The sequence below is a fragment of the Diprion similis genome, chromosome 13 (assembly GCF_021155765.1).
Source record: "Diprion similis isolate iyDipSimi1 chromosome 13, iyDipSimi1.1, whole genome shotgun sequence".
Lineage (NCBI taxonomy): Eukaryota > Metazoa > Arthropoda > Insecta > Hymenoptera > Diprionidae > Diprion > Diprion similis.
Genome location: NC_060117.1, coordinates 4,949,878 through 4,975,475, shown reverse-complemented (window position 1 = coordinate 4,975,475; position 25,598 = coordinate 4,949,878). Strand labels below are relative to the sequence as shown.

At 38.6% G+C, this 25,598-nt stretch overlaps 1 protein-coding gene across 6 annotated transcripts; it reads left to right on the top strand.

The window, feature by feature from the left end:
• The first annotated feature begins 10,056 nt into the window (after window positions 1-10,056).
• On the top strand, window positions 10,057-24,270 carry LOC124414253 (dedicator of cytokinesis protein 1). Of its 6 annotated transcripts, none has more exons than XM_046895245.1 (23): window positions 10,057-10,214; window positions 10,916-11,157; window positions 11,235-11,980; window positions 12,126-12,276; window positions 12,453-12,623; window positions 12,718-13,098; window positions 13,190-13,405; window positions 14,254-14,576; window positions 14,905-15,253; window positions 16,131-16,229; window positions 16,534-16,724; window positions 16,897-17,247; window positions 17,381-17,657; window positions 17,786-18,033; window positions 18,553-18,684; window positions 18,759-19,038; window positions 19,151-19,374; window positions 19,519-19,830; window positions 19,955-20,264; window positions 20,490-20,599; window positions 21,122-21,247; window positions 22,769-23,024; window positions 23,490-24,270. In XM_046895245.1, the coding sequence occupies exons 1-23, from the start codon at window positions 10,172-10,174 to the stop codon at window positions 23,952-23,954; spliced, it is 6,003 nt and encodes a 2,000-aa protein (XP_046751201.1). In that variant the 5' UTR covers window positions 10,057-10,171; the 3' UTR covers window positions 23,955-24,270. The 6 variants fall into 6 exon arrangements, with proteins under 6 accessions (XP_046751201.1, XP_046751200.1, XP_046751206.1 ...); XM_046895244.1 differs by having other exon boundaries at window positions 12,123-12,276; XM_046895250.1 differs by lacking the exon at window positions 23,490-24,270 and adding an exon at window positions 22,265-22,294 and having other exon boundaries at window positions 12,123-12,276; window positions 22,769-22,849.
• Window positions 24,271-25,598: the final 1,328 nt, after the last annotated feature.

The window sequence follows — 25,598 nt, the reverse complement described above, 5'->3', positions numbered from 1 at the left end:
GGGGTACTATTCCGACGTGATTTTGCGAGAGGAATCGATTAATCGCAGTCCCGATACGCTGCGAGCAACACCTGCAAAGTTACAGCCGAAAAACTGCAGATTTTCATCGTCATTTCTCTGCTGCTGGTCCTAGGCTATTTTTCATGTGTTTTCTGAGTTCCTGGGCGTCGAATTAGTCTAAAAAGCGTCATACGGATCGATTCCGAGACAAAAGATTTTTCGGCCAAAAAAAATCCAAGGCTAACCCCTTTGCATTTTTGGCGAAAATTTCGACGACTTTGAAAAGTGCTGCAAATAATTCTATAGGGTACTATTCCGACGTGATTTTGCGAGAGGAATCGATTAATCGCAGTCCCGATACGCTGCGAGCAACACCTGCAAAGTTACAGCCGAAAAACTGCAGATTTTCATCGTCATTTCTCTGCTGCTGGTCCTAGGCTAGTTTTCATGTGTTTTCTGAGTTCCTGGGCGTCGAATTAGTCTAAAAAGCGTCATACGGATCGATTCCGAGACAAAAGATTTTTCGGCCAAAAAAAATCCAAGGCTAACCCCTTTGCATTTTTGGCGAAAATTTCGACGACTTTGAAAAGTGCCGCAATTAATTCTTTAGGGTACTATTCCGACGTGATTTTGCGAGAGGAATCGATTAATCGCAGTCCCGATACGCTGCGAGCAACACCTGCAAAGTTACAGCCGAAAAACTGCAGATTTTCATCGTCATTTCTCTGCTGCTGGTCCTAGGCTATTTTTCATGTGTTTTCTGAGTTCCTGGGCGTCGAATTAGTCTAAGAAGCGTCATACGGATCGATTCCCAGACAAAAGATTTTTCGGCCAAAAAAAATCCAAGGCTAACCCCTTTGCATTTTTGGCGAAAATTTCGACGACTTTGAAAAGTGCTGCAATTAATTCTTTAGGGTACTATTCCGACGTGATTTTGCGAGAGGAATCGATTAATCGCAGTCCCGATACGCTGCGAGCAACACCTGCAAAGTTACAGCCGAAAAACTGCAGATTTTCATCGTCATTTCTCTGCTGCTGGTCCTAGGCTATTTTTTATGTGTTTTCTGAGTTCCTGGGCGTCGAATTAGTCTAAAAAGCGTCATACGGATCGATTCCGAGACAAAAGATTTTTCGGCCAAAAAAAATCCAAGGCTAACCCCTTTGCATTTTTGGCGAAAATTTCGACGACTTTGAAAAGTGCTGCAATTAATTCTTTAGGGTACTATTCCGACGTGATTTTGCGAGAGGAATCGATTAATCGCAGTCCCGATACGCTGCGAGCAACACCTGCAAAGTTACAGCCGAAAAACTGCAGATTTTCATCGTCATTTCTCTGCTGCTGGTCCTAGGCTATTTTTCATGTGTTTTCTGAGTTCCTGGGCGTCGAATTAGTCTAAAAAGCGTCATACGGATCGATCCCCAGACAAAAGATCTTTCGGCCAAAAAATACAAGGCTAACCCCTTTGCATTTTTGGCGAAAATTTCGACGACTTTGAAAAGTGCTGCAATTAATTCTTTAGGGTACTATTCCGACGTGATTTTGCGAGAGGAATCGATTAATCGCAGTCCCGATACGCTGCGAGCAACACCTGCAAAGTTACAGCCGAAAAACTGCAGATTTTCATCGTCATTTCTCTGCTGCTGGTCCTAGGCTATTTTCCATGTGTTTTCTGAGTTCCTGGGCGTCGAATTAGTCTAAAAAGCGTCATACGGATCGATTCCGAGACAAAAGATTGTTCGGCCAAAAAAAATCCAAGGCTAACCCCTTTGCATTTCTGGCGAAAATTTCGACGACTTTGAAAAGTGCTGCAAATAATTCTTTAGGGTACTATTCCGACGTGATTTTGCGAGAGGAATCGATTAATCGCAGTCCCGATACGCTGCGAGCAACACCTGCAAAGTAACAGCCGAAAAACTGCAGATTTTCATCGTCATTTCTCTGCTGCTGGTCCTAGGCTATTTTTCATGTGTTTTCTGAGTTCCTGGGCGTCGAATTAGTCTAAGAAGCGTCGTACGGATCGATTCCCAGACAAAAGATTTTTCGGCCAAAAAAAATCCAAGGCTAACCCCTTTGCATTTTTGGCGAAAATTTCGACGACTTTGAAAAGTGCTGCAATTAATTCTTTAGGGTACTATTCCGACGTGATTTTGCGAGAGGAATCGATTAATCGCAGTCCCGATACGCTGCGAGCAACACCTGCAAAGTAACAGCCAAAAAACTGCAGATTTTCAACGTCATTTCTCTGCTGCTGGTCCTAGGCTATTTTTCATGTGTTTTCTGAGTTCCTGGGCGTCGAATTAGTCTAAAAAGCGTCATACGGATCGATTCCGAGACAAAAGATTTTTCGGCCAAAAAAAATCCAAGGCTAACCCCTTTGCATTTTTGGCGAAAATTTCGACGACTTTGAAAAGTGCCGCAATTAATTCTTTAGGGTACTATTCCGACGTGATTTTGCGAGAGGAATCGATTAATCGCAGTCCCGATACGCTGCGAGCAACACCTGCAAAGTTACAGCCAAAAAACTGCAGATTTTCATCGTCATTTCGCTGCTGCTGGTCCTAGGCTATTTTTCATGTGTTTTCTGAGTTCCTGGGCGTCGAATTAGTCTAAAGAGCGTCATACGGATCGATTCCGAGACAAAAGATTTTTCGGCCAAAAAAAATCCAAGGCTAACCCCTTTGCATTTTTGGCAAAAATTTCGACGACTTTGAAAAGTGCTGCAATTAATTCTTCAGGGTACTATTCCGACGTGCTTTTGCGAGAGGAATCGATTAATCGCAGTCCCGATACGCTGCGAGCAACACCTGCAAAGTTACAGCCGAAAAACTGCAGATTTTCATCGTCATTTCTCTGCTGCTGGTCCTAGGCTATTTTTCATGTGTTTTCTGAGTTCCTGGGCGTCGAATTAGTCTAAGAAGCGTCATACGGATCGATTCCCAGACAAAAGATTTTTCGGCCAAAAAAAATCCAAGGCTAACCCCTTTGCATTTTTGGCGAAAATTTCGACGACTTTGAAAAGTGCTGCAATTAATTCTTTAGGGTACTATTCCGACGTGATTTTGCGAGAGGAATCGATTAATCGCAGTCCCGATACGCTGCGAGCAACACCTGCAAAGTTACAGCCGAAAAACTGCAGATTTTCATCGTCATTTCTCTGCTGCTGGTCCTAGGCTATTTTTTATGTGTTTTCTGAGTTCCTGGGCGTCGAATTAGTCTAAAAAGCGTCATACGGATCGATTCCGAGACAAAAGATTTTTCGGCCAAAAAAAATCCAAGGCTAACCCCTTTGCATTTTTGGCGAAAATTCCGACGACTTTGAAAAGTGCTGCAATTAATTCTTTAGGGTACTATTCCGACGTGATTTTGCGAGAGGAATCGATTAATCGCAGTCCCGATACGCTGCGAGCAACACCTGCAAAGTTACAGCCGAAAAACTGCAGATTTTCATCGTCATTTCTCTGCTGCTGGTCCTAGGCTATTTTTCATGTGTTTTCTGAGTTCCTGGGCGTCGAATTAGTCTAAAAAGCGTCATACGGATCGATTCCGAGACAAAAGATTTTTCGGCCAAAAAAAATCCAAGGCTAACACCTTTGCATTTTTGGCGAAAATTTCGACGACTTTGAAAAGTGCTGCAATTCATTTTCTAGGGTCCTATTCCGACGTGATTTTGCGAGAGGAATCGATGAATCGCAGTCCCGATACGCTGCGAGCAACACCTGCAAAGTTACAGCCGAAAAACTGCAGATTTTCATCGTCATTTCTCTGCTGCTGGTCCTAGGCTATTTTTCATGTGTTTTCTGAGTTCCTGGGCGTCGAATTAGTCTAAAAAGCGTCATACGGATCGATTCCGAGACAAAAGATTTTTCGGCCAAAAAAAATCCAAGGCTAACCCCTTTGCATTTTTGGCGAAAATTTCGACGACTTTGAAAAGTGCTGCAAATAATTCTATAGGGTACTATTCCGACGTGATTTTGCGAGAGGAATCGATTAATCGCAGTCCCGATACGCTGCGAGCAACACCTGCAAAGTTACAGCCGAAAAACTGCAGATTTTCATCGTCATTTCTCTGCTGCTGGTCCTAGGCTAGTTTTCATGTGTTTTCTGAGTTCCTGGGCGTCGAATTAGTCTAAAAAGCGTCATACGGATCGATTCCGAGACAAAAGATTTTTCGGCCAAAAAAAATCCAAGGCTAACCCCTTTGCATTTTTGGCGAAAATTTCGACGACTTTGAAAAGTGCCGCAATTAATTCTTTAGGGTACTATTCCGACGTGATTTTGCGAGAGGAATCGATTAATCGCAGTCCCGATACGCTGCGAGCAACACCTGCAAAGTTACAGCCGAAAAACTGCAGATTTTCATCGTCATTTCTCTGCTGCTGGTCCTAGGCTATTTTTCATGTGTTTTCTGAGTTCTTGGGCGTCGAATTAGTCTAAGAAGCGTCATACGGATCGATTCCCAGACAAAAGATTTTTCGGCCAAAAAAAATCCAAGGCTAACCCCTTTGCATTTTTGGCGAAAATTTCGACGACTTTGAAAAGTGCTGCAAATAATTCTATAGGGTACTATTCCGACGTGATTTTGCGAGAGGAATCGATTAATCGCAGTCCCGATACGCTGCGAGCAACACCTGCAAAGTTACAGCCGAAAAACTGCAGATTTTCATCGTCATTTCTCTGCTGCTGGTCCTAGGCTATTTTTCATGTGTTTTCTGAGTTCCTGGGCGTCGAATCAGTCTACGAAGCGTCATACGGATCGATTCCCAGACAAAAGATTTTTCGGCCAAAAAAAATCCAAGGCTAACCCCTTTGCATTTTTGGCGAAAATTTCGACGACTTTGAAAAGTGCTGCAATTAATTCTTTAGGGTACTATTCCGACGTGATTTTGCGAGAGGACACGATTAATCGCAGTCCCGATACGCTGCGAGCAACACCTGCAAAGTAACAGCCGAAAAACTGCAGATTTTCAACGTCATTTCTCTGCTGCTGGTCCTAGGCTATTTTTCATGTGTTTTCTGAGTTCCTGGGCGTTGAATTAGTCTAAAAAGCGTCATACGGATCGATTCCGAGACAAAAGATTTTTCGGCCAAAAAAAATCCAAGGCTAACCCCTTTGCATTTTTGGCGAAAATTTCGACGACTTTGAAAAGTGCCGCAATTAATTCTTTAGGGTACTATTCCGACGTGATTTTGCGAGAGGAATCGATTAATCGCAGTCCCGATACGCTGCGAGCAACACCTGCAAAGTTACAGCCGAAAAACTGCAGATTTTCATCGTCATTTCTCTGCTGCTGGTCCTAGGCTATTTTTCATGTGTTTTCTGAGTTCCTGGGCGTCGAATTAGTCTAAGAAGCGTCATACGGATCGATTCCCAGACAAAAGATTTTTCGGCCAAAAAAAATCCAAGGCTAACCCCTTTGCATTTTTGGCGAAAATTTCGACGACTTTGAAAAGTGCTGCAATTAATTCTTTAGGGTACTATTCCGACGTGATTTTGCGAGAGGAATCGATTAATCGCAGTCCCGATACGCTGCGAGCAACACCTGCAAAGTTACAGCCGAAAAACTGCAGATTTTCATCGTCATTTCTCTGCTGCTGGTCCTAGGCTATTTTTTATGTGTTTTCTGAGTTCCTGGGCGTCGAATTAGTCTAAAAAGCGTCATACGGATCGATTCCGAGACAAAAGATTTTTCGGCCAAAAAAAATCCAAGGCTAACCCCTTTGCATTTTTGGCGAAAATTTCGACGACTTTGAAAAGTGCTGCAATTAATTCTTTAGGGTACTATTCCGACGTGATTTTGCGAGAGGAATCGATTAATCGCAGTCCCGATACGCTGCGAGCAACACCTGCAAAGTTACAGCCGAAAAACTGCAGATTTTCATCGTCATTTCTCTGCTGCTGGTCCTAGGCTATTTTTCATGTGTTTTCTGAGTTCCTGGGCGTCGAATTAGTCTAAAAAGCGTCATACGGATCGATCCCCAGACAAAAGATCTTTCGGCCAAAAAATACAAGGCTAACCCCTTTGCATTTTTGGCGAAAATTTCGACGACTTTGAAAAGTGCTGCAATTAATTCTTTAGGGTACTATTCCGACGTGATTTTGCGAGAGGAATCGATTAATCGCAGTCCCGATACGCTGCGAGCAACACCTGCAAAGTTACAGCCGAAAAACTGCAGATTTTCATCGTCATTTCTCTGCTGCTGGTCCTAGGCTATTTTCCATGTGTTTTCTGAGTTCCTGGGCGTCGAATTAGTCTAAAAAGCGTCATACGGATCGATTCCGAGACAAAAGATTGTTCGGCCAAAAAAAATCCAAGGCTAACCCCTTTGCATTTCTGGCGAAAATTTCGACGACTTTGAAAAGTGCTGCAAATAATTCTTTAGGGTACTATTCCGACGTGATTTTGCGAGAGGAATCGATTAATCGCAGTCCCGATACGCTGCGAGCAACACCTGCAAAGTAACAGCCGAAAAACTGCAGATTTTCATCGTCATTTCTCTGCTGCTGGTCCTAGGCTATTTTTCATGTGTTTTCTGAGTTCCTGGGCGTCGAATTAGTCTAAGAAGCGTCGTACGGATCGATTCCCAGACAAAAGATTTTTCGGCCAAAAAAAATCCAAGGCTAACCCCTTTGCATTTTTGGCGAAAATTTCGACGACTTTGAAAAGTGCTGCAATTAATTCTTTAGGGTACTATTCCGACGTGATTTTGCGAGAGGAATCGATTAATCGCAGTCCCGATACGCTGCGAGCAACACCTGCAAAGTTACAGCCGAAAAACTGCAGATTTTCATCGTCATTTCTCTGCTGCTGGTCCTAGGCTATTTTTCATGTGTTTTCTGAGTTCTTGGGCGTCGAATTAGTCTAAGAAGCGTCATACGGATCGATTCCCAGACAAAAGATTTTTCGGCCAAAAAAAATCCAAGGCTAACCCCTTTGCATTTTTGGCGAAAATTTCGACGACTTTGAAAAGTGCTGCAATTAATTCTTTAGGGTACTATTCCGACGTGATTTTGCGAGAGGAATCGATTAATCGCAGTCCCGATACGCTGCGAGCAACACCTGCAAAGTTACAGCCGAAAAACTGCAGATTTTCATCGTCATTTCTCTGCTGCTGGTCCTAGGCTATTTTTTATGTGTTTTCTGAGTTCCTGGGCGTCGAATTAGTCTAAAAAGCGTCATACGGATCGATTCCGAGACAAAAGATTTTTCGGCCAAAAAAAATCCAAGGCTAACCCCTTTGCATTTTTGGCGAAAATTTCGACGACTTTGAAAAGTGCTGCAATTAATTCTTTAGGGTACTATTCCGACGTGATTTTGCGAGAGGAATCGATTAATCGCAGTCCCGATACGCTGCGAGCAACACCTGCAAAGTTACAGCCGAAAAACTGCAGATTTTCATCGTCATTTCTCTGCTGCTGGTCCTAGGCTATTTTTCATGTGTTTTCTGAGTTCCTGGGCGTCGAATTAGTCTAAGAAGCGTCATACGGATCGATTCCCAGACAAAAGATTTTTCGGCCAAAAAAAATCCAAGGCTAACCCCTTTGCATTTTTGGCGAAAATTTCGACGACTTTGAAAAGCGCTGCAATTAATTCTTTAGGGTACTATTCCGACGTGATTTTGCGAGAGGAATCGATTAATCGCAGTCCCGATACGCTGCGAGCAACACCTGCAAAGTTACAGCCGAAAAACTGCAGATTTTCATCGTCATTTCTCTGCTGCTGGTCCTAGGCTATTTTTCATGTGTTTTCTGAGTTCCTGGGCGTCGAATCAGTCTAAAAAGCGTCATACGGATCGATTCCGAGACAAAAGATTTTTCGGCCAAAAAAAATCCAAGGCTAACACCTTCGCATTTTTGGCGAAAATTTCGACGACTTTGAAAAGTGCTGCAATTCATTTTCTAGGGTCCTATTCCGACGTGATTTTGCGAGAGGAATCGATGAATCGCAGTCCCGATACGCTGCGAGCAACACCTGCAAAGTTACAGCCAAAAAACTCATGATAATAATCGTCATTTCTCTGCTGCCGCTCTGACGCTATTTCTGAGGTGCTTTCTGAGTTCCTGGGGGTCGAATTACTCTAGAGTTGGTGTACATATCGATTCCGAGACGAAAAATATTCGGGTCCGAAAATGACGAAAGAAGTAAGGCTTACCCCTTTGGATTTTTGGAGAAAATTTCGACGATTCCGAAGAGTGGTGCAATAAATTCTTCGAGGCACCTATCCGACGTAATTTCGCCAGAGGAATCGATTATGCGCAGTTTAAGTAAGCTGCAAGCAACGCGAATGAAGTTACAGACGAACGATTGAACATTATTCACTAATTTCTTCCACTTTTCGTCTCATACCTGCCTAGAAGTGATCAGGAGATCATCTGACCCCTTGAAGTAGTTTGAAAACAGGAGCTGATTGATTATGACGCGCGTTTGTTAGGTCGATTGCCTGTGTCTTGTCCATGAACCCTCCAATCCTATTATATGGAGTGCGTACAATGAGTCACTCGTCGTACTACACTTAAGTTTTCACTTACAAAAGATTCGCTACTCATTTACTATGTGCGTTAGGTTGCCTGTGGTTAGGCGTTTTCTGTCGACCGGTTATCACCAATTAGGCGCCGCACTGAATTGTCCCGTAGCTGTCACATTCAAAACTCGGTTTGCAACGTATTGAGACATAAAATCAATCCCCCCTAAAACAATCCAACGTTTCAGCAATATTGAAAATAATTTCATCGTGTTCCAGGATATGTCAAAGTTTAGCACTAACTAGAAGGGATTAGCCTAAATATTTTTTAGATTTTTTGGACATTCACCATCAACTTCGAGTTGCACCCACGGTGTGAGGTCTTTCTTCAGGAACTCAAAAACACGACGTAACCACGTAGGGATCAAGACCAGAGAATATGCAACAAAATTTTTTAATTCTTCATCCGTAACTTCTAACGGAGTAGACCTCAGTTCTATGGAACCAGTCGAAAATGCATCCTTCATACAGAGTCAGATGCCTTGACGGTATCACCAGTCAAATATGCAGCGTACCGTGAAAGCAAGTTTATCGTCCCTCTATGGCCGGAAATTTTGCAGGTAACGGACTCTTCGCGTTCCTTATGAACGTTCATCATTTCAAAGATGATCATCAAGAAATTGGTTATTTTGATCGACCGTGTACTGAGTTGAATCAAATTGTTATATACCTTATCAAATAAAAATTATCAGTCCCGTTTTCCATTACGCAACTGTTTCCGTTTCTCATCGTTTCATCGTACAACAATGCAATAAGCGCACGTCGAATATCAACAAACTGTAGAAGGCAGTTTGCGACTATGCAAGCGTATAACTACCAAACATTTTGTCTGCTCTTTCAACCGGACTCCGACTGTCCAGATTAGATTAATAGCATCACGTAAAGTGTTCGTTGAAGAACACGGATAACATATTGCGCATATATTGCCTTTCGCTGTAGTGAGTCAGAATGAATTTCGCCCTTTTCGATCTGATCACGAATTCTGTACAAAATAGCTGGTCTCGGAATGAACGAAGCCATTAAATCATTCACCTTCATACCTTATGTTACTATGAAATTTTTAGGGTCAATTGTAGACTCATCGAAAAGGAAAATTTATTTTCAATATTACATTTGAATGACAACGTTCTTAGGTTACTATATTTTGGACTTCTTCCAAATATGAGTCTAACATGTAACTGATCATGAATAATATACGAAACATCATAATATAACTACAGTTTCATAAAAAGCTGTTCAACTACAATTAGGATTATGTTAAGGTTAGGTAAATTCGATAATTTGAAGGAAAATTAATCGAGGCAGTCACGAACCATATAGTCTACTATGGTTTCAATGTATTTATAACGAAAATAATAATTAAATAAGTATTACGCATCCGCACTTCATTGGCATAACAATTGGGTGACAAAATGTAAAACCAGCCATGCGCGTTGCCGATTTCCGTTTCCAATTAGCCAATTTTCCCTCGTAAGCTACGCCTGTGGATGCCTGGCATCCTGTTTCGTATCGGGATGGGGGGACAGTTGTGTTAGATATTGCGATAAAATAACAACATTTCAGTTCGCACCTAATTTCATTTTTTTTCTATTCATCTTAATTACTTAGGATGTAACTAGTGTACATAAATGTCTAAGGTGTAAATTTAAAATGACGTCAATATGGAGGAAAGTCAAGGATCAGCAGGGAATTGGTATTTGTTTTAATTCTTGTTCACGTTAATTCAACATACATGTATGTAGAAAATGACTGTTTAGCCTGTACTTGGATAGAAAAGCTTCCACATCCTGGGAGGTGCCCACTAAGATTGAATGAATGAATGAATGAATTTTTATTCCATTATGCAGCCTCGCTCATGAATCGAGTTGTTAATTACTAATCTTGACAAACTCGTAGAAATTTATTAAAATTTTATCGCCTGTCCTATGGACGTGGAACTATATTTCGTCTGTCATCTGATTATGAAACTTTACTACAATCAGATTCCCACTTAAGCTTTTATCATTCATACAACGGCGCGAAATGGGCGAGGGAGAAAGCAGCAGGGATTAGACTAATTCGTATTGATATTCCTCGCGTTTATGCCTGTATTCGCATTTATTCCATGGATATATAAAAGAAATATTATGACTAATAATAACCTACACTTAAGTACATACATTTACTCCACATATGCACAAGCAGAATTGTAATTGAATACCTACTTACTAACCTTCACCAATTACACTAACAATAAATTTTATTTATCCTTTTCATCGGATCCCAAAAAAGATAAATTCTTATTTTAAATTGTCACAGGGCACAAAAAATTCTTTGCTAAAACATTTCTAAATTCCTTGATCTAAATATCAATACATGGAACATGATGGTATCATAATTACTGTATACTTCTAGCTATCCATAACTTTGACCAAGATGGACCGTATCGGTTGCGGCTGACGGTTGGGGAAGTGGTTCAACTGTTAGAAGAGTGTGACGAATGGTTTTACGGCTGTAGTAAATACAAAGGAAATAGCGGAATCTTCCCAAAGACCTATGTGCACACATCAAAAATATCTAGCAGCACAGAAGCTCTTACGCATGAAATTACTAGCGTACTTCGTGAGTGGGGACATCACTGGAAACATCTATACGTCGTTAGTATTGAACCGCCGTATAGTAATGTGAAATTTCTTTCAATACTTTGCGATAATTCTTTTATATGTATTTGCAGATACATTCACCGCATTTCCGTACAATACAAGAGCAGATTCTTGAATTGATTGGATATAGAAGTAAAATCCTGAGCGCTACTCTAACTGTAGACGAGTTAAAAGACATGAAGAGGCTGGCGACTGCAAAAATAGACACAGGGAACCAGCTGCTGGGCCTAGATATGGTCGTTCGTGACGAGCATGGAAACGTTTTGAACCCAGAACAGACTAGCACTATCCAACTTTATTACCACCATGAAACGGCCACTGAAAGAATAAGAAAGGCGACAACAAGTCTGAAGAAGAAACCACTAAAGTCTCATTTGCCTGTATACTCGCACATATTTTTTGTCAGCGTTAGAAATTTTGTCTGCAAAATGGCAGAGGATGTAGAGTTACTTTTGACTTTGTACGATGGCAAGGAGATGAAAGCGATAACAGAAAATTACGTGGTTTGTTGGAGCCGTGAAGGATTAGCACGAGATATCGACCAATTGCATAATCTAAGAGTACTTTTCACCGATCTAGGATCTCGTGATTTGTCAAGAGAAAAGGTTTACCTCGTTTGCTATGCCGTTCGTGTGGGAAGTATGTATGCCAAGGAAATAGATCATCGAAGATCCAGTATATTACAGCAAAATCAGAAGCAAAGGAGCTCCGAAAACATGAGACGGCCTTTTGGTGTCGCTGCAATGGATGTTACTTTATTTATTACTGGAAAGCTCGAAGGCGACGTAGAAATGCATCACTTCATACCCTTCTTGCAGTAAGTTAATGTTAATCCTCCGCTTCTCACATATCTTATTTAATAATACAGACAACCAATCCACACAAACAGAATTCTGTCGATTGTATCCTGTTTCCCAAAGATAAGAAATTTTTGTTGGCTTCTTCTTGTTTGGTTTCAGATGCTGTGAGAAAGAGAGTCTAGATGGTACATTGCGAAAAATCCTTGGGCAGAAAGACACAAACAGTCAGAAGGGCAACGGCAATAGCTCAAATGCTGTGGGCGGTCAGGGCTTGTGGGTTAGCATAAAACTTCTGAGAGGTGACACTAAGCAGGTACGTAGATCTGTGAATGTTGAGAGAAGAAATTTTCAGGCATTGAGAGATGGTTTTGTGATTTTTGCATCCACAGAAAAATTGAAATATCAAAATCAATGTAGAACCCACTTGTAAAGTCTTTAGAATCTAGTATCGATATACCGTAATATCATACCATTGACCAATTATTACAGGTGCGTGAAGAAAATCCACACTTGGTCCTTGGCAATGTGGCAATTGCTCGCAAAATGGGATTTCCAGAAGTTATATTGCCAGGCGACGTCAGGAATGATTTATATCTTACTTTGAATTCCGGCGAATTCAGTAAAGGATCTAAATCTACCGACAAAAATGTAGAAGTAACGGTTAGTTTGGAAAAGTTTTTTATAAAAAGTAAAAGTTCGGATTAACAGTTACAAAAAATTTTGGCGGGTTACTTAGAACTTCCTATTTCTTTAGATAAAAGTCTGTAACGAACGAGGTGGGGCCATACCTGGTGTGATGACTTTGGGCGGAGGGGCCCCACCCATTGACGAGTATCGCAGCGTAATCTACTATCACGAAGACAAGCCAAAGTGGTTTGAAACGTTTAAAATCGCTGTACCCATAGACGAATTCAGACACGCTCACTTGAAGTTTACCTTCAAACATCGTAGTTCCAACGAAGCAAAAGACAAGTCAGAAAAGCCGTTCGCTCTGAGTTACGTAAAACTGATGCAACGCAACGGGACTACTCTACAAGACATTAAGCACGAACTACTAGTCTATAAATTGGACCACAAAAAGTATGACGAAACGGATGCGACTTATTTAAAATTACCATCGACGCAGGGAGAATTGGTAAGAACTATACGATTATAAACGCGATGAAAATTACCTCTATCGATGAGTGACGGTGAAAAATGAATTCTCATGTACATATAATCACCAGGAAGAATTGAATGCTGATAAGAAGCCGACGCAGGGACCGTTCAGCCTTAGTTCAAAGGATAACTTCTCAATCTCAACGAATGTTTGTTCCACTAAATTAACCCAAAATGTTGATCTACTTGGATTACTAAGGTGGGCATCGCGGCAGACGGACTTGATGGAGTCTCTCACTGCTTTGATGAAAGTTGATGGCGAAGAAGTTGTCAAGTTCTTACAGGTAGCATTTTCTAATATTTTGATAAATCTGCTACCCCTTGAGAATTTCAGTTTCTTCTTTTTTTTTTTACCAAATTTGTCTTCGGGTTATTATTTTGCCACATAAAATTACACGAGTATGTGAAAAAATACTTCAAAATGGATCACTGCTCCGTTTCTTTAACATTTCGTCAAACAACGTAATTTTAATGAAAGTACATTCGTTATCTCAGTGATTGAATGATATTTGCATGGCCAATAAGAATTGCGTATTCAAAGATGAAGAGGAAAAATATTTATAGGTTTTTCTTGTATCAGAGTATTTGAGTATTTAGGTGCATGTGCACTCAAATATTTCTCAGTGGAATGACCTCATTCTTGAGTTACGTTTTCCCTCTCGGTAAACTGTTGATCAATAATAAATTCATGAATGAATCAATTTTGCCTATTTACGTCATCAAGTAAATGGATTGATCTTTGAAACTTGCACACATACTTGGCACATGATACACTTGATGACTCATGTGTCATCTCATGTTAGAAATTTAAATACATTTTACACTTTAGAAAATTGTTGTATTCATTACAGGTCTAATTACCTCAGCGTTATTTTTTCTTTTCAATTTGATCTTGTAGAAATGATTTCATAAAAAATCATAATTCCTTTTAGCTTAACAAATTTGTACGCGAATAATGTCATCCCCATTTCAATAATACCAACGATAGTCTCGTAGAACACTTGAAATATAATCCTGTGATCGGTTCAATTTTGTAATAGACTTGTGTAACTTTTTTTTCCTATTCATGTTATTATGGTACTACCTTATAGAATGACACGTGTTCGTTTTAACAACATTTTTCTACTTGCAGGATGTTTTAGATGCGCTGTTTAACATTTTGATGAGAAATTCGGACAGTGACGAGTACGATGACATGGTTTTTGGATGCTTGTTGTACATCATTGGACTGGTTTCGGACAGAAAGTACCAGCACTTTCAACCTGTCCTCGACTTGTATATCTCTGAAAATTTCTCGGCAACTTTAGCTTATAAAAAGTTAATCACGGTATTGCGCAAGCGCATAGACAGTGCAACTAATAACGACGGTCAAGAACGGGATTTATTGCTTAAAACTATGAAAAGCTTGCAATACTGTATGAGATTTGTTGTTAAATCACGACTTTTATTCGCTGAGTGAGTATTTAACTAATTCAGAAGTCTGTAAAGAATTCCAATTTCCTGTAAAGCATTAAGAGCAAGTCTCTAATAAGAATTCATTGTATTTTGTATTTTGATTGATATTTAGTTTTCGTTCACACTGATTGACAGTGTTGCTCACGATCAACTACCTTCCAATACTACGTAAATGTAGTTTGACAATACACGAATGAGTTTTTATCTTCATTATCAAACGGTGCAAAAGATTAGCACTCGAGATTTGAAATGTTGTTATAATCTGGTTACTTTTTGAAGAATGCAAGAAGTTTTCATACGAATATTTTTCTTATGTTTTATCTCCAAGGTTGAATCAAGACGAAGAAGAATTTTCTCAGTCATTGACGGAACTATTAAAATCCATAATCGATTTGATGAGTCACGAAACTGATGGAACACTCTTGGTCCAGGGTGCTTGTCTAAAATATTTACCGACCACAATACCACACATTCTCCAAGTTTACGATAAAAAGCAGCTCAGCCTTATATTGACCGATCTGTTAGTCACGCTGCCGCCCGGTAGACTGACAAAACAAAAAATGATGACAGTAAACGACATAGTTCACAGCCCGCTATTTTTAAGTCCCGAATGCAGGGCGATACTCCTACCGACTATTACGATATTGGTGAGAAGTCTCTTAGAAGCGAAAGAAGAGGTAAGCTATTGCGAATTTGACCTTTATCGTATTGAACCACTCGTCTATTAGCACTGTCATGAAAACATATGATTCGAGCAAAAAATTATTAATGAATTGCAAAAAATATCTATCATTAACAATAATATAACGGACCATCTCTGCCATGGTACGATCACATCGGATACACAAGATGCAACTGAAATTGATACAAATTATGTCATGGATAAGCATTCGGCATTCTAGCTCAACTCAAAAAGCTTCATTTGCAGAGTTGAGCTAGATCGCTCCACGTATAGAAATTGGAATTCCATGTGCCCTTGTCACAAATTCTTCGTTTGCATATAGCTTATTTAATTCGTTACATGCATTTTGTAATCATTATATCGTAATCATTTAATGTGCTTGCCCTGCAGCCTGACACCCTTTCGCCACGCAGCTGTCTATGATATCTTCTACTGCCATGCTCGTCTATTCTCTTGTACCACATATCTATGATATCTGTCTTAATACCGATTAACATTCATCATTATTCACCTCTGTTGTTACTATCTTGTTGGTTAACAGTTGGGAAATCACTACCATACCAGCATGTGCCCAAGGTGGAGGTCTTGTATGAATAATTTCTATCAGAGTAAGCAGCATGATTTGTGGCACTTTCTTGATTCCTCAAGTATGTCGTCGTTCTTGATACACCGTTCGAACCATTCCTATGGCATGATTCTATTCGCAATCAGATAAATATATCTGCAATTAAATCCTTCAGAGTGAAAAATTATTATTGGAAAGGCGACTAATTTATTTATTATTACTGGTATTATCCACTGTCGAGTATCGACTAACACAGGGTTGTTTTATTTTCTGTGTTCGGTTTGGGTTTGGTTATTGGCGTGTAAAGGGACTGTCAGGCACGCCTGGAAAGAGCGTGGCGAAGGTAGCCAGGCTGCTCGGCGAGAACCGACACCGACTCAACCAGCATCGTGGCTACTCGGAAGAGGTAATTTATGAAGTACATGAGTGGCTCAGCTTGGAAACAAAGAAAAAATCACTATTATTCACCGATGCAATATGAGCGGAATAATAACATCACATTTCTTTTTACGCACATCGAAATTTGCGAGAGATGAATGAATGGGCTTGAATTTTGTAATATCCAAAATAACGTTGGTTTTCTACAGAAATTCAACTCACTGTTTTACTTTGAGTTACTTCAGCATCCACCTTCTAAGTACAATGAAAACTCTTTTCGCCATGATCCGAGTAAACAGATGCATGTGAGGTACAGATTTCGGTAATTTCAGGTGGAATTGTGCGTTAAGATCTTATCTGACATTCTCGAGTTGACATTTAGAAGCGACGTAGGCTCGACAGTCTCCGATGTGAAAGAAATAATGTTGACGGCGTTGAGAACTGTCATTCAAACGGTCATTTCAATGGACAGAGAAAATCCTCTTGTGGGAAATTTGGTATCCGTGATGCTGGCCATTTTCAGGTAGATCTGCTTCTAGCTAGATTCGTCTAATTAGCATCTGAAATGGGAAATGCTCCGATTCAATTTCACGTATTTTACATATTTAAATTGACGCTTCATTATATTTTCGTAAGTCTTCGTTGAAGATGCAACAAGTATTATGACAAATGTATCATTTTATTCTTGTTCACAGACAAATGACCGAACATCACTACGACATTTACATTAATCAATTTGGGACTCCGATCGATCTTCTGGATTTTCTCATGGAGATTTTACTGGTGTTCAAAGATCTTGTATCGAAAAGTGTATTTCCTAACGACTGGTCTGAAATGATTATGCTTCAGAATAGTATCATTCTCAAATCATTGCGATTTTTTTCAAGAACAATAAGAGATTATTTCTTCAAGAACTTTGAGCAACAAGCTTGGTCCAATTTCTTTCACTGTGCGATTGCATTTCTTACGCAACCGTCACTTCAACTGGACAGATTCAGTCCAACGAAACGCAATCGAATAGTCGCACGGTACAAAGACATGCGCAGGTATGTATTGATTAGCTCAGCAAATCTGATGACAATTCCATATGATTACTGTATGTGATAACAGATTTGAGACATTTGAATTATAGTTGTTTAAACCTGGCGAAAAATGTATATTTTTTTTTTTCTGACACAGGGAAACAGCGTTTGAAATTCGCTCGATGTGGTTCAACCTGGGTCAACACAAAATCCTATTTATTCCTTCGATGGTTGGAGCAATATTAGAGATGACGTTGATTCCCGAAACGGAATTACGAATAGCTACTATTCCAATATTTTTCGACATGATGCAGTGCGAATTTTACAGTTCCCGAATAAGCGAAGGTTACGGAGACACTAAACGTGATCCTGCGCATATAAAAGGAAATTTCTCGCAGTACGAGGACGAGATGATAGCAAAATTAGATATTTTGGTGGGTAATGTGATATTTTCAGACCAAAACTTAAAGCCCCCATTTGGTATACGGAACAATTGGTTGTTTTTGTTTTCTGTTTACGACATGAATTTACTGATACCTAATACTAGCGGAATATTATATAGGTAGAAGGTGGTAGAGGTGATGAACAGTTCCGTGTCCTTTGGGTACAAAGGATGACCGCTCTCTGCAAGGATCACTCAACAATGCGTGACATGGGTTTGCGATTTGTTGATATTGTCGGTCGATTGATGGAAAGACTGTTGCAATACAGAGATATCATTCATGCGGAATCTCAGGAACATCGCATGCTTTGTACAGTCAATCTTTTAGACTTTTACTCTGAGATCAATCGAAAGGAAATGTACATTAGGTAAGTCAATTTCGTTATCCAGATTCCACAAACTTTTTAATATATCGAATCTCTCAAATAAATTCTTCTCGAATCCTAAGTCATTCGAAGTTGGAATTGATACGGTAGAACGGTGAGCAAAAAAAGAAAAAACATCTATTCCCTTCAACTTATTCACTTAAATTTGCTCCTATTTCTATGTAGAAATGTAATATGCATTGTGTACAATAATACGACATGTAGTCTATTTCGTCTATTTTGTTCTAATCCTGATGCTTACGTATAAACGAGAAAAGGTGTCGAAACTTGAATGATTTTATTTCATGGCACTGTAATAGTACGCAATTTGGGTGAACCACATTCAGCTTTCATGTAAAATTTGGGCTCAGTAATTTTTAGCTCACAAATGCTAAGAGATTAGTAAAACTCCTCTTAACAGTAAAGATTAGTTGACAATTTCCATTGAGAAGCTACTAAAAATATGATTAAACTTTATTCAAATGTCTAAAGGATAGTTTCTGTTTTGTAAATTATTACCAGATACGTGAATAAACTTTGTGAATTACATTTGGAGTGCGACAACTATACAGAAGCTGCGTATTCCCTGAAACTGCACAGTCAGTTACTCGATTGGAGTGACCAACCTTTGCCGCCTTTGTTACGTTCTCAGAGGTAATAAATCACTTTGACTACCAACAAGTTCTTGATTTCATCACAGTTATTCATTAGTGTTTCGAATATTCCAGGTACGACAGTCGCCAGACGCATCGAGAATTGAAAGAAGCTCTCTATTACGATATTATTGACTATTTCGACAAAGGTAAAATGTGGGAGTGCGCTCTTGACGTCTGCAAAGAATTGGCAAAACAATACGAGGAAGAAACGTTTGATTATTTGCAAATGTCGGTCTTATTGAAGAGAATGGCAAGCTTTTACGATTCCATTGTAAAACAGCTTAGACCGGAGCCGGAATACTTCAGAGTAGCTTATTATGGACGCGGTCATCCTCCATTTTTACAAAACAAGGTGATAATTGAATCATTCTTGCCTATTCTACCAACTGACTTAATTCTAAAATTTAAATCTTCAATCTACAAGAATCTCGCTTCATTATTACACAATTACCTTTTATTTCAAGGTATTTGTCTACCGCGGTAAGGAGTACGAAAGGCTCAGCGATTTTTGTAGTAGAATTTTGAATCAACTGCCCAATGCCGAGCAAATGAACAAATTGTCACCACCCGGCGACGACATACTCGAATCAACTAGTCAATATGTTCAGATAAACAAAGTTGACCCTCTAATGAGTGAAAAAAAGCATCGTTTAAGTGGCAAACCAGTAACGGCTGAAGCGGTTCTCAGGTACATCGAATACTAACTTACCCTTACAAATATTGGATAACACGAACTAGCAGAAATATTTATTCAACTTTAGCTAGGACTCTAATTTTCATTGCTATCCATGCACGCGTCACGATTGTATAAATAATTCATTATGATCATTAGGCATCATCGAGTAAACAATGTTCAGCGGTTTCGATTCTCAAGACCAGCTCCGAGAAGAAATTCTACAATATCGTCCTCGTCAACACCGTCAGAAAAAGATTCCAAAGATAAGGATAGCGCGAATAACGCCAACGAGTTTGCCTCTTTGTGGCTCGAGAGGACAGTCCTAGTAACAAGCTATCCTCTCCCAGGAATATTACGATGGTTTCCAGTAACTTCGAGTAAAACATATTTTGTCAGTCCGTTGCAGAACGCTATTGAAACAATGGAAACGACAAACAAGGATCTAAGGGACCTCATTATTCAATATAGGTATGCTATTTGAACTTGTTTGATGGCAAATTTGGGGACTATTTGTCGTTAGTCCTGTTTGTCGGACCCCGTCAGACACAATTTAATAGTCGATACTTCAGAATATCCTTAACGACATTTACAGAGCCGACAGTACACTGACTCTAAATCCCCTGAGTATGAAACTGAACGGAGTGCTAGATCCAGCGGTGATGGGAGGTGTTGACAACTACGAGAAGGCTTTTCTAAATCCAGAGTACAGGGATTCTCATGCTGATCACAGTTCGGAACTATTGAAACTCGAGAGTCTTATAGCTGAGCAAATCCCCCTACTTGGCATAGGTCTGGATTTGCATAAGGCCAGAGCACCGACAGAACTGGGACCTTTCCACCAGAAATTAGACCAGTGCTTTTCAGCTATGCGCGCACACGTTGAGGGAAAATATGGAAAGAGAGTAAGTTGGATTCATGGCTAAGAGTGGTAGAGTAGATTATCTGGCATTCGTAATATTCTTCTATTAATTCTGTTCAATAATTATTGATTTATGAACGATGTAAGAAACGCCACTTGCCAGTTATCAGATCTTCGTGTTAATTGAAGAATTTTTCTTTTAATTTACTGCAATTACTTTTTCTTGACAATTTTTCATAATAACAATTCAATCCGCTTCTTTATTCAGACCTGTGATCTCCAAATTGAAACCATGACTCAGTCAGTAACAATGAGAAGACATCAAACTTTGAAAGGAGAAAATCATCGACTATCGGAAGCAAGTGTTGTCAGCAACGAGTGAGTTTCGAAGCATATTTTTTCAAATCCATTCACTAGCTTAGCAAATTGTTTGTTTACTCTGGACCTCAATGTTATCACTGACCAATGGTTTATGGGTTGTCCACTAATCTCACTACTCCAAGTATTATCATTTAACTTTTTATCACGGTATTTTTCATCTGATCCTTCACACACCGAGGATAGTTTTATTACTACTGGATAAGAATGTTTTTGCTTGCGATGATAGAGTTACAGAAAACGTTTGAAAACCATTCAAATACATTGTCGTTTAGTGATACAGTACATTCTCAATAAATTTTTCCAACCTCAGGTCTATAAGAGGAAAATTTTAAGAGACAAAAAATTAACGAATATTTATCGATATCCTTTTTTTTTTTCTTTTAGTAGTATTTGGCAGTCTGATTGAGTCTGATACTTATTGAGAATGTACTGTGAACGTTTACCTGAATGAGATTTGTAATTCGACTATTAGATGATAGATATTTATACCCTTGTCATGAAAATCCTTTTGTAATTTAGTGGTGGAACTCGCTCCAGAGTATGTTCACTTACGAAATCACAAGTTCCAACACTCAAGTCAATCAAATCGTTCCATTTTAACAACAGTTCACCAAACTCTGGTACCACGAACGTCAGTCTAACAAGGTAAAATCTCTTAACAGTATAAAATATGCCAATTTCACTGTCAGGAAAAACTTTTTAGAGAATTAATCAAGAAATATAATTTCTACCCATCAACCTATTCGCAAACATCAACAAGCATCGCAAAATTGGTTTCGTTTGAATATTTCGAACAGGCAAAGCAATAGTTTGAAGTTATCCTCGAATTAACTCTCGTCAATTTTTTCCTGACATCTGAAATGCTGAATATATTGTTAAATATCATTATATGTTTACAATAATTAATGCTTTACGGCTTGAAATTAACCACTTCAAAGTTGATTACTACAAAGTAAAATCAATTGGGTGAAATCTGGTTGCAGGAATGTTGCTGGAGGTCCAGATAAAATCACACACAACGTTCTCCTTTCCTTCCTCCGTACCTAGCTGAATATTTTTATGTATATTTTTTGTTTTTGTCTGTCCTACAACAATAATATAACATTAATTAACAATGCTTTCTGCATTCTGCAATCAAACGGGGGGGAAAATTTTTTTTCAATTCAATATTTTTGGGCGAGGAGGTTTCGAGCATGACTGTTCTTTTTTTCTTCTACTTCTAAATCTAAACAGTTGCAACTATTGCATTATCTACTAGTGCAAAAAGCTGGTATTTATATATCATAAGAGAAATTTCGGCGGCTCAATTATTGTTACATAATACTTGCTCAGTTGAAAAATGAATATGTGTTGTTATATATGTATATATACAAGCGTGAATGCCTCGAGACAATAAAATTATTTGCCACCCTGCGCAAGTAAATTATCGGACTGAAGATTATGTTAGAATTTAAAAGAAATTTCAACAAATTGAGCTAAATTTCTGTGACATCTACTTTCATATTATCACATATTTAATTTATAATACCTTTTCCTTTTCTTTCTTTTTCCTTTTGTCCACTCTACGTATTTGGGATTTTGCATTATTGGCAATCAGTTACCATTATTCCATTACGTTTAAACGCATATAAAAGATTATTTTTACCTCTTTTCCTAAAACAGAGCTCAGTGCCTCGACTAAGACGCTTTATGGTAAATAATAACATATTGCATGCAGTTAATTCACGCTTAAATCTGTATTGGTATTTTGATTAACAATTTGAAAGCAAATACTGGGTAAAACTTCTTTTCTCTCTTATATTCCGCAACGAATCTCTGATTACAGAACTTGAGACTTACGCTTGGCAGCCACTAGGTGGTTTAATTGTAAAACACTTGATTAAATGAAACGGTCGTTCTAAATTAAATATTGATTCAAACAATAGAGCCTTATGAAAATCTGATAAAGATCTGCATTGGTTGTATTTTTATAGTTTCTGCTTTCGCTAAGATCATCACGTATTCTAGCGTACTAAATTCAGCCTGCCTTGTATGACTTGAAAAGAATCGTACCAAGACTTTTAGTTTTGCAGACCGGAATGCATGGAACATAGTAAATGCTGATGGTCGAAATTTAATGGATGCACTACTGAATATTGTTTAAACCTTATACTTGAAAATTCACAGAAATACCTCAATTCGTTCCAACATCTTATCCACGGCATCGTTGAAAGCATTGGCTAATTCAAATTCTGGAATAAGCAAGAAGAAAGATACGAAACGAAGAAGTTCCCGCAAGAGTGATTCGGCCGTCTCGCATAAAGCTGAACAACCAACCAGTCAATGGTATACGATGCCTGATCTAGCTCAAACAGTTCCAACCACACTGCCTTCTTCCAATTCTCAATCAACTATAACAACTGTTTTCGAGCTTAGGCAAGAGGTGAGTTTCAACTATTCTTTACGTATGGAATGAAGTTAATAAAACGATAATTATAAAGTATATCAGCCGGGCTTTGAGTAGTAAGGTTTGTAAAATTGAATGTAATTGAGGAATATACATGAAGAAGATTTATCAGAAAATTATTTGGATTCCATAACTTGAACAAATTTAACAAGAACTTTATTTAACAAACGACCTCCAAATGGATAATCTGACAGAACCGAAAGATTCGCCGTCGATATTAAATTCACAAACTCTACCGCAAATGGTAAACTGTTTTGCAATAGTAATCCTGGAGAAGTCTGCAGATATTATTTGAAATAAAATTATTCTTAGTGGTTCATAAAAACTTGCTATTATTAGAAGGTATTCCATGCATTCTTAAGACTCGGCAAGTTGATGAATCATTGTGGTGTTTAATTTTCAGTCGCCATTAGACTAATATTGGATCTGCACCTATTACAGCTGACACCGAAACGACCGCTGAGATCTGAGGTGGAAAAGGAACGGAGAATGAGTAACCGTTGGTCTGGCCAATCCCATCAGTATCTCAGAAACACCGGCAACGGATTGGATCCTAGCGGATTGGGCAAAGGCAACAGAGACAGTGTGGGAACGACGGACAGTACGGCTTCTGAGGACGATCCTCCGCCACCGTTACCGATTAAAACACGGGAGGCTGATTATTGCAATTTACCCGACGACACGCTTATACGCAATAACAAATCCGAAATTATAAGCAATTTCAATCGGCAAAGTAGTCAGAGAATTAGAAGCAAACCTCCAGCGCCACCGGAACCAATTGTTAATCAATCGACACCGCCAACTCCGCCACCGAAACCTAAACGACCTGCGCACAGTATAAGAACAGTTGTGCTTTCAACGATGAATACAGACATCAGCACCACCGACGATTCGTCAACTGCGTGACAGCGGTATGACTAAGGATCCTTAACGCTTTCAAATCTTGAATCCCTCTAGCATTCCTTAATTTAATTATGAATTTAGTTTCCAAGAAATTAGTTATACGTTAGTAGAAGGGACGTTGTAGCGTATCAAGATCGAAAGAGTTGAGCACAATTTAGCATACTCGTCAAGCAGTTACCATTTCATCATCATACCAAAGAGATCGCGAATAATTTTAGAATTATTTAACTATTCCAAACCGACCTAATCTGTCGATAATAAATCACGTTTTCCTTAGTATATAACATAGATGCATAAACCTATACATTTATATATATATATATATTAGACTGTATAAAAAAAATTGACTATTTTTTTTTTGAAAAATATACTGAAAATATTGTTCAGGATACCGGAAAAAGGCGCCTGTTAAAATGGGAGCTCTTAATTTTAATACTAAGAAGTGCCTCATCGCGATTTTCTACTTTCCACAAGAATAACATGGCAAAAATGGTTCTTGCTCCTTGCGATTTCTATAACTAAATAACGACGCGTCGTACAGAAAATTCATAAACATGTTTTTGTAGGAAATTGAACGTTCTACAAAACAGGTCTCTTGTCATTTTACGATAAATCTACTCCTTCAAAAGTTAATTGAGGTCCTTTGTTGATGTGTGACCTCAAATAACATTTGAAAAAATAGATTTATCGTGAAATGACAAGAGACCTTTTTTGTAGAACGTTCAATTTCCTACAAAAACATGTTTATGAATTTTCTGTACGACGCGTCGTTATCTAGTTATAAAAATGGCAAGGAGCAAGAACCATTTTTGCCATGTTATTCTTATGGAAAGTAGAAAATCGCGATGAGGCACTTCTTAGTATTAAAATTAAGAGCTCCCATTTTAACAGGCGCCTTTTTTCGTTATCCTGAACAATACTTTCAGTATATTTTTCAAAAAAAAAAAAAAAAAAATTCAATTTTTTTTATACAGTCTAAATATATACATATACATGTATAATATACGTAATATAAGTTACTACACAAATAGCTTTTAAAGTAAAGAATTTAACTACTAGTCCATAAATTATGCATATAAATGTTGAATAACCAAAATTTTATCACCATATACACATAGATATACATACATATACGTTTATATACATATATACATGCATATATATGCAATTTTTAATGATAACACGCAAAAAATGAGATATCACAAACAATTATAGTGCCATTTTATTTTTTTAAGCTCAATGTAATTATGTAAACTATCAGTTAGGGACCAACCAGTTAGTATTTTATCACTTTTAACACTTTTATATCGAATTCAGTCACTATTAAACGTCATTTTATACGTACATACATACATACGTCATACACTGTGTTAAAACGAAGGAAAATCATATCAATATTTATTCATTGGCCGAGTAGAAAAGTATCCAGAGGCCGGCAAACAAAGAATTATTTAAATACTTGTTCATATATCGCTTTATTATTAACCAAACGAACAAATAACCGACGCGGGATGACTTAGTTCTTAGAATATTCTGTGCCACCCCAATGAAAGTTTGTTGCACTTGTTCAATCGACGTACTTTGTTTTGTTGAAAATAACATTACTTGTTTACACGCTATCTAAATTGGTAAGAAAATCTTTACAAT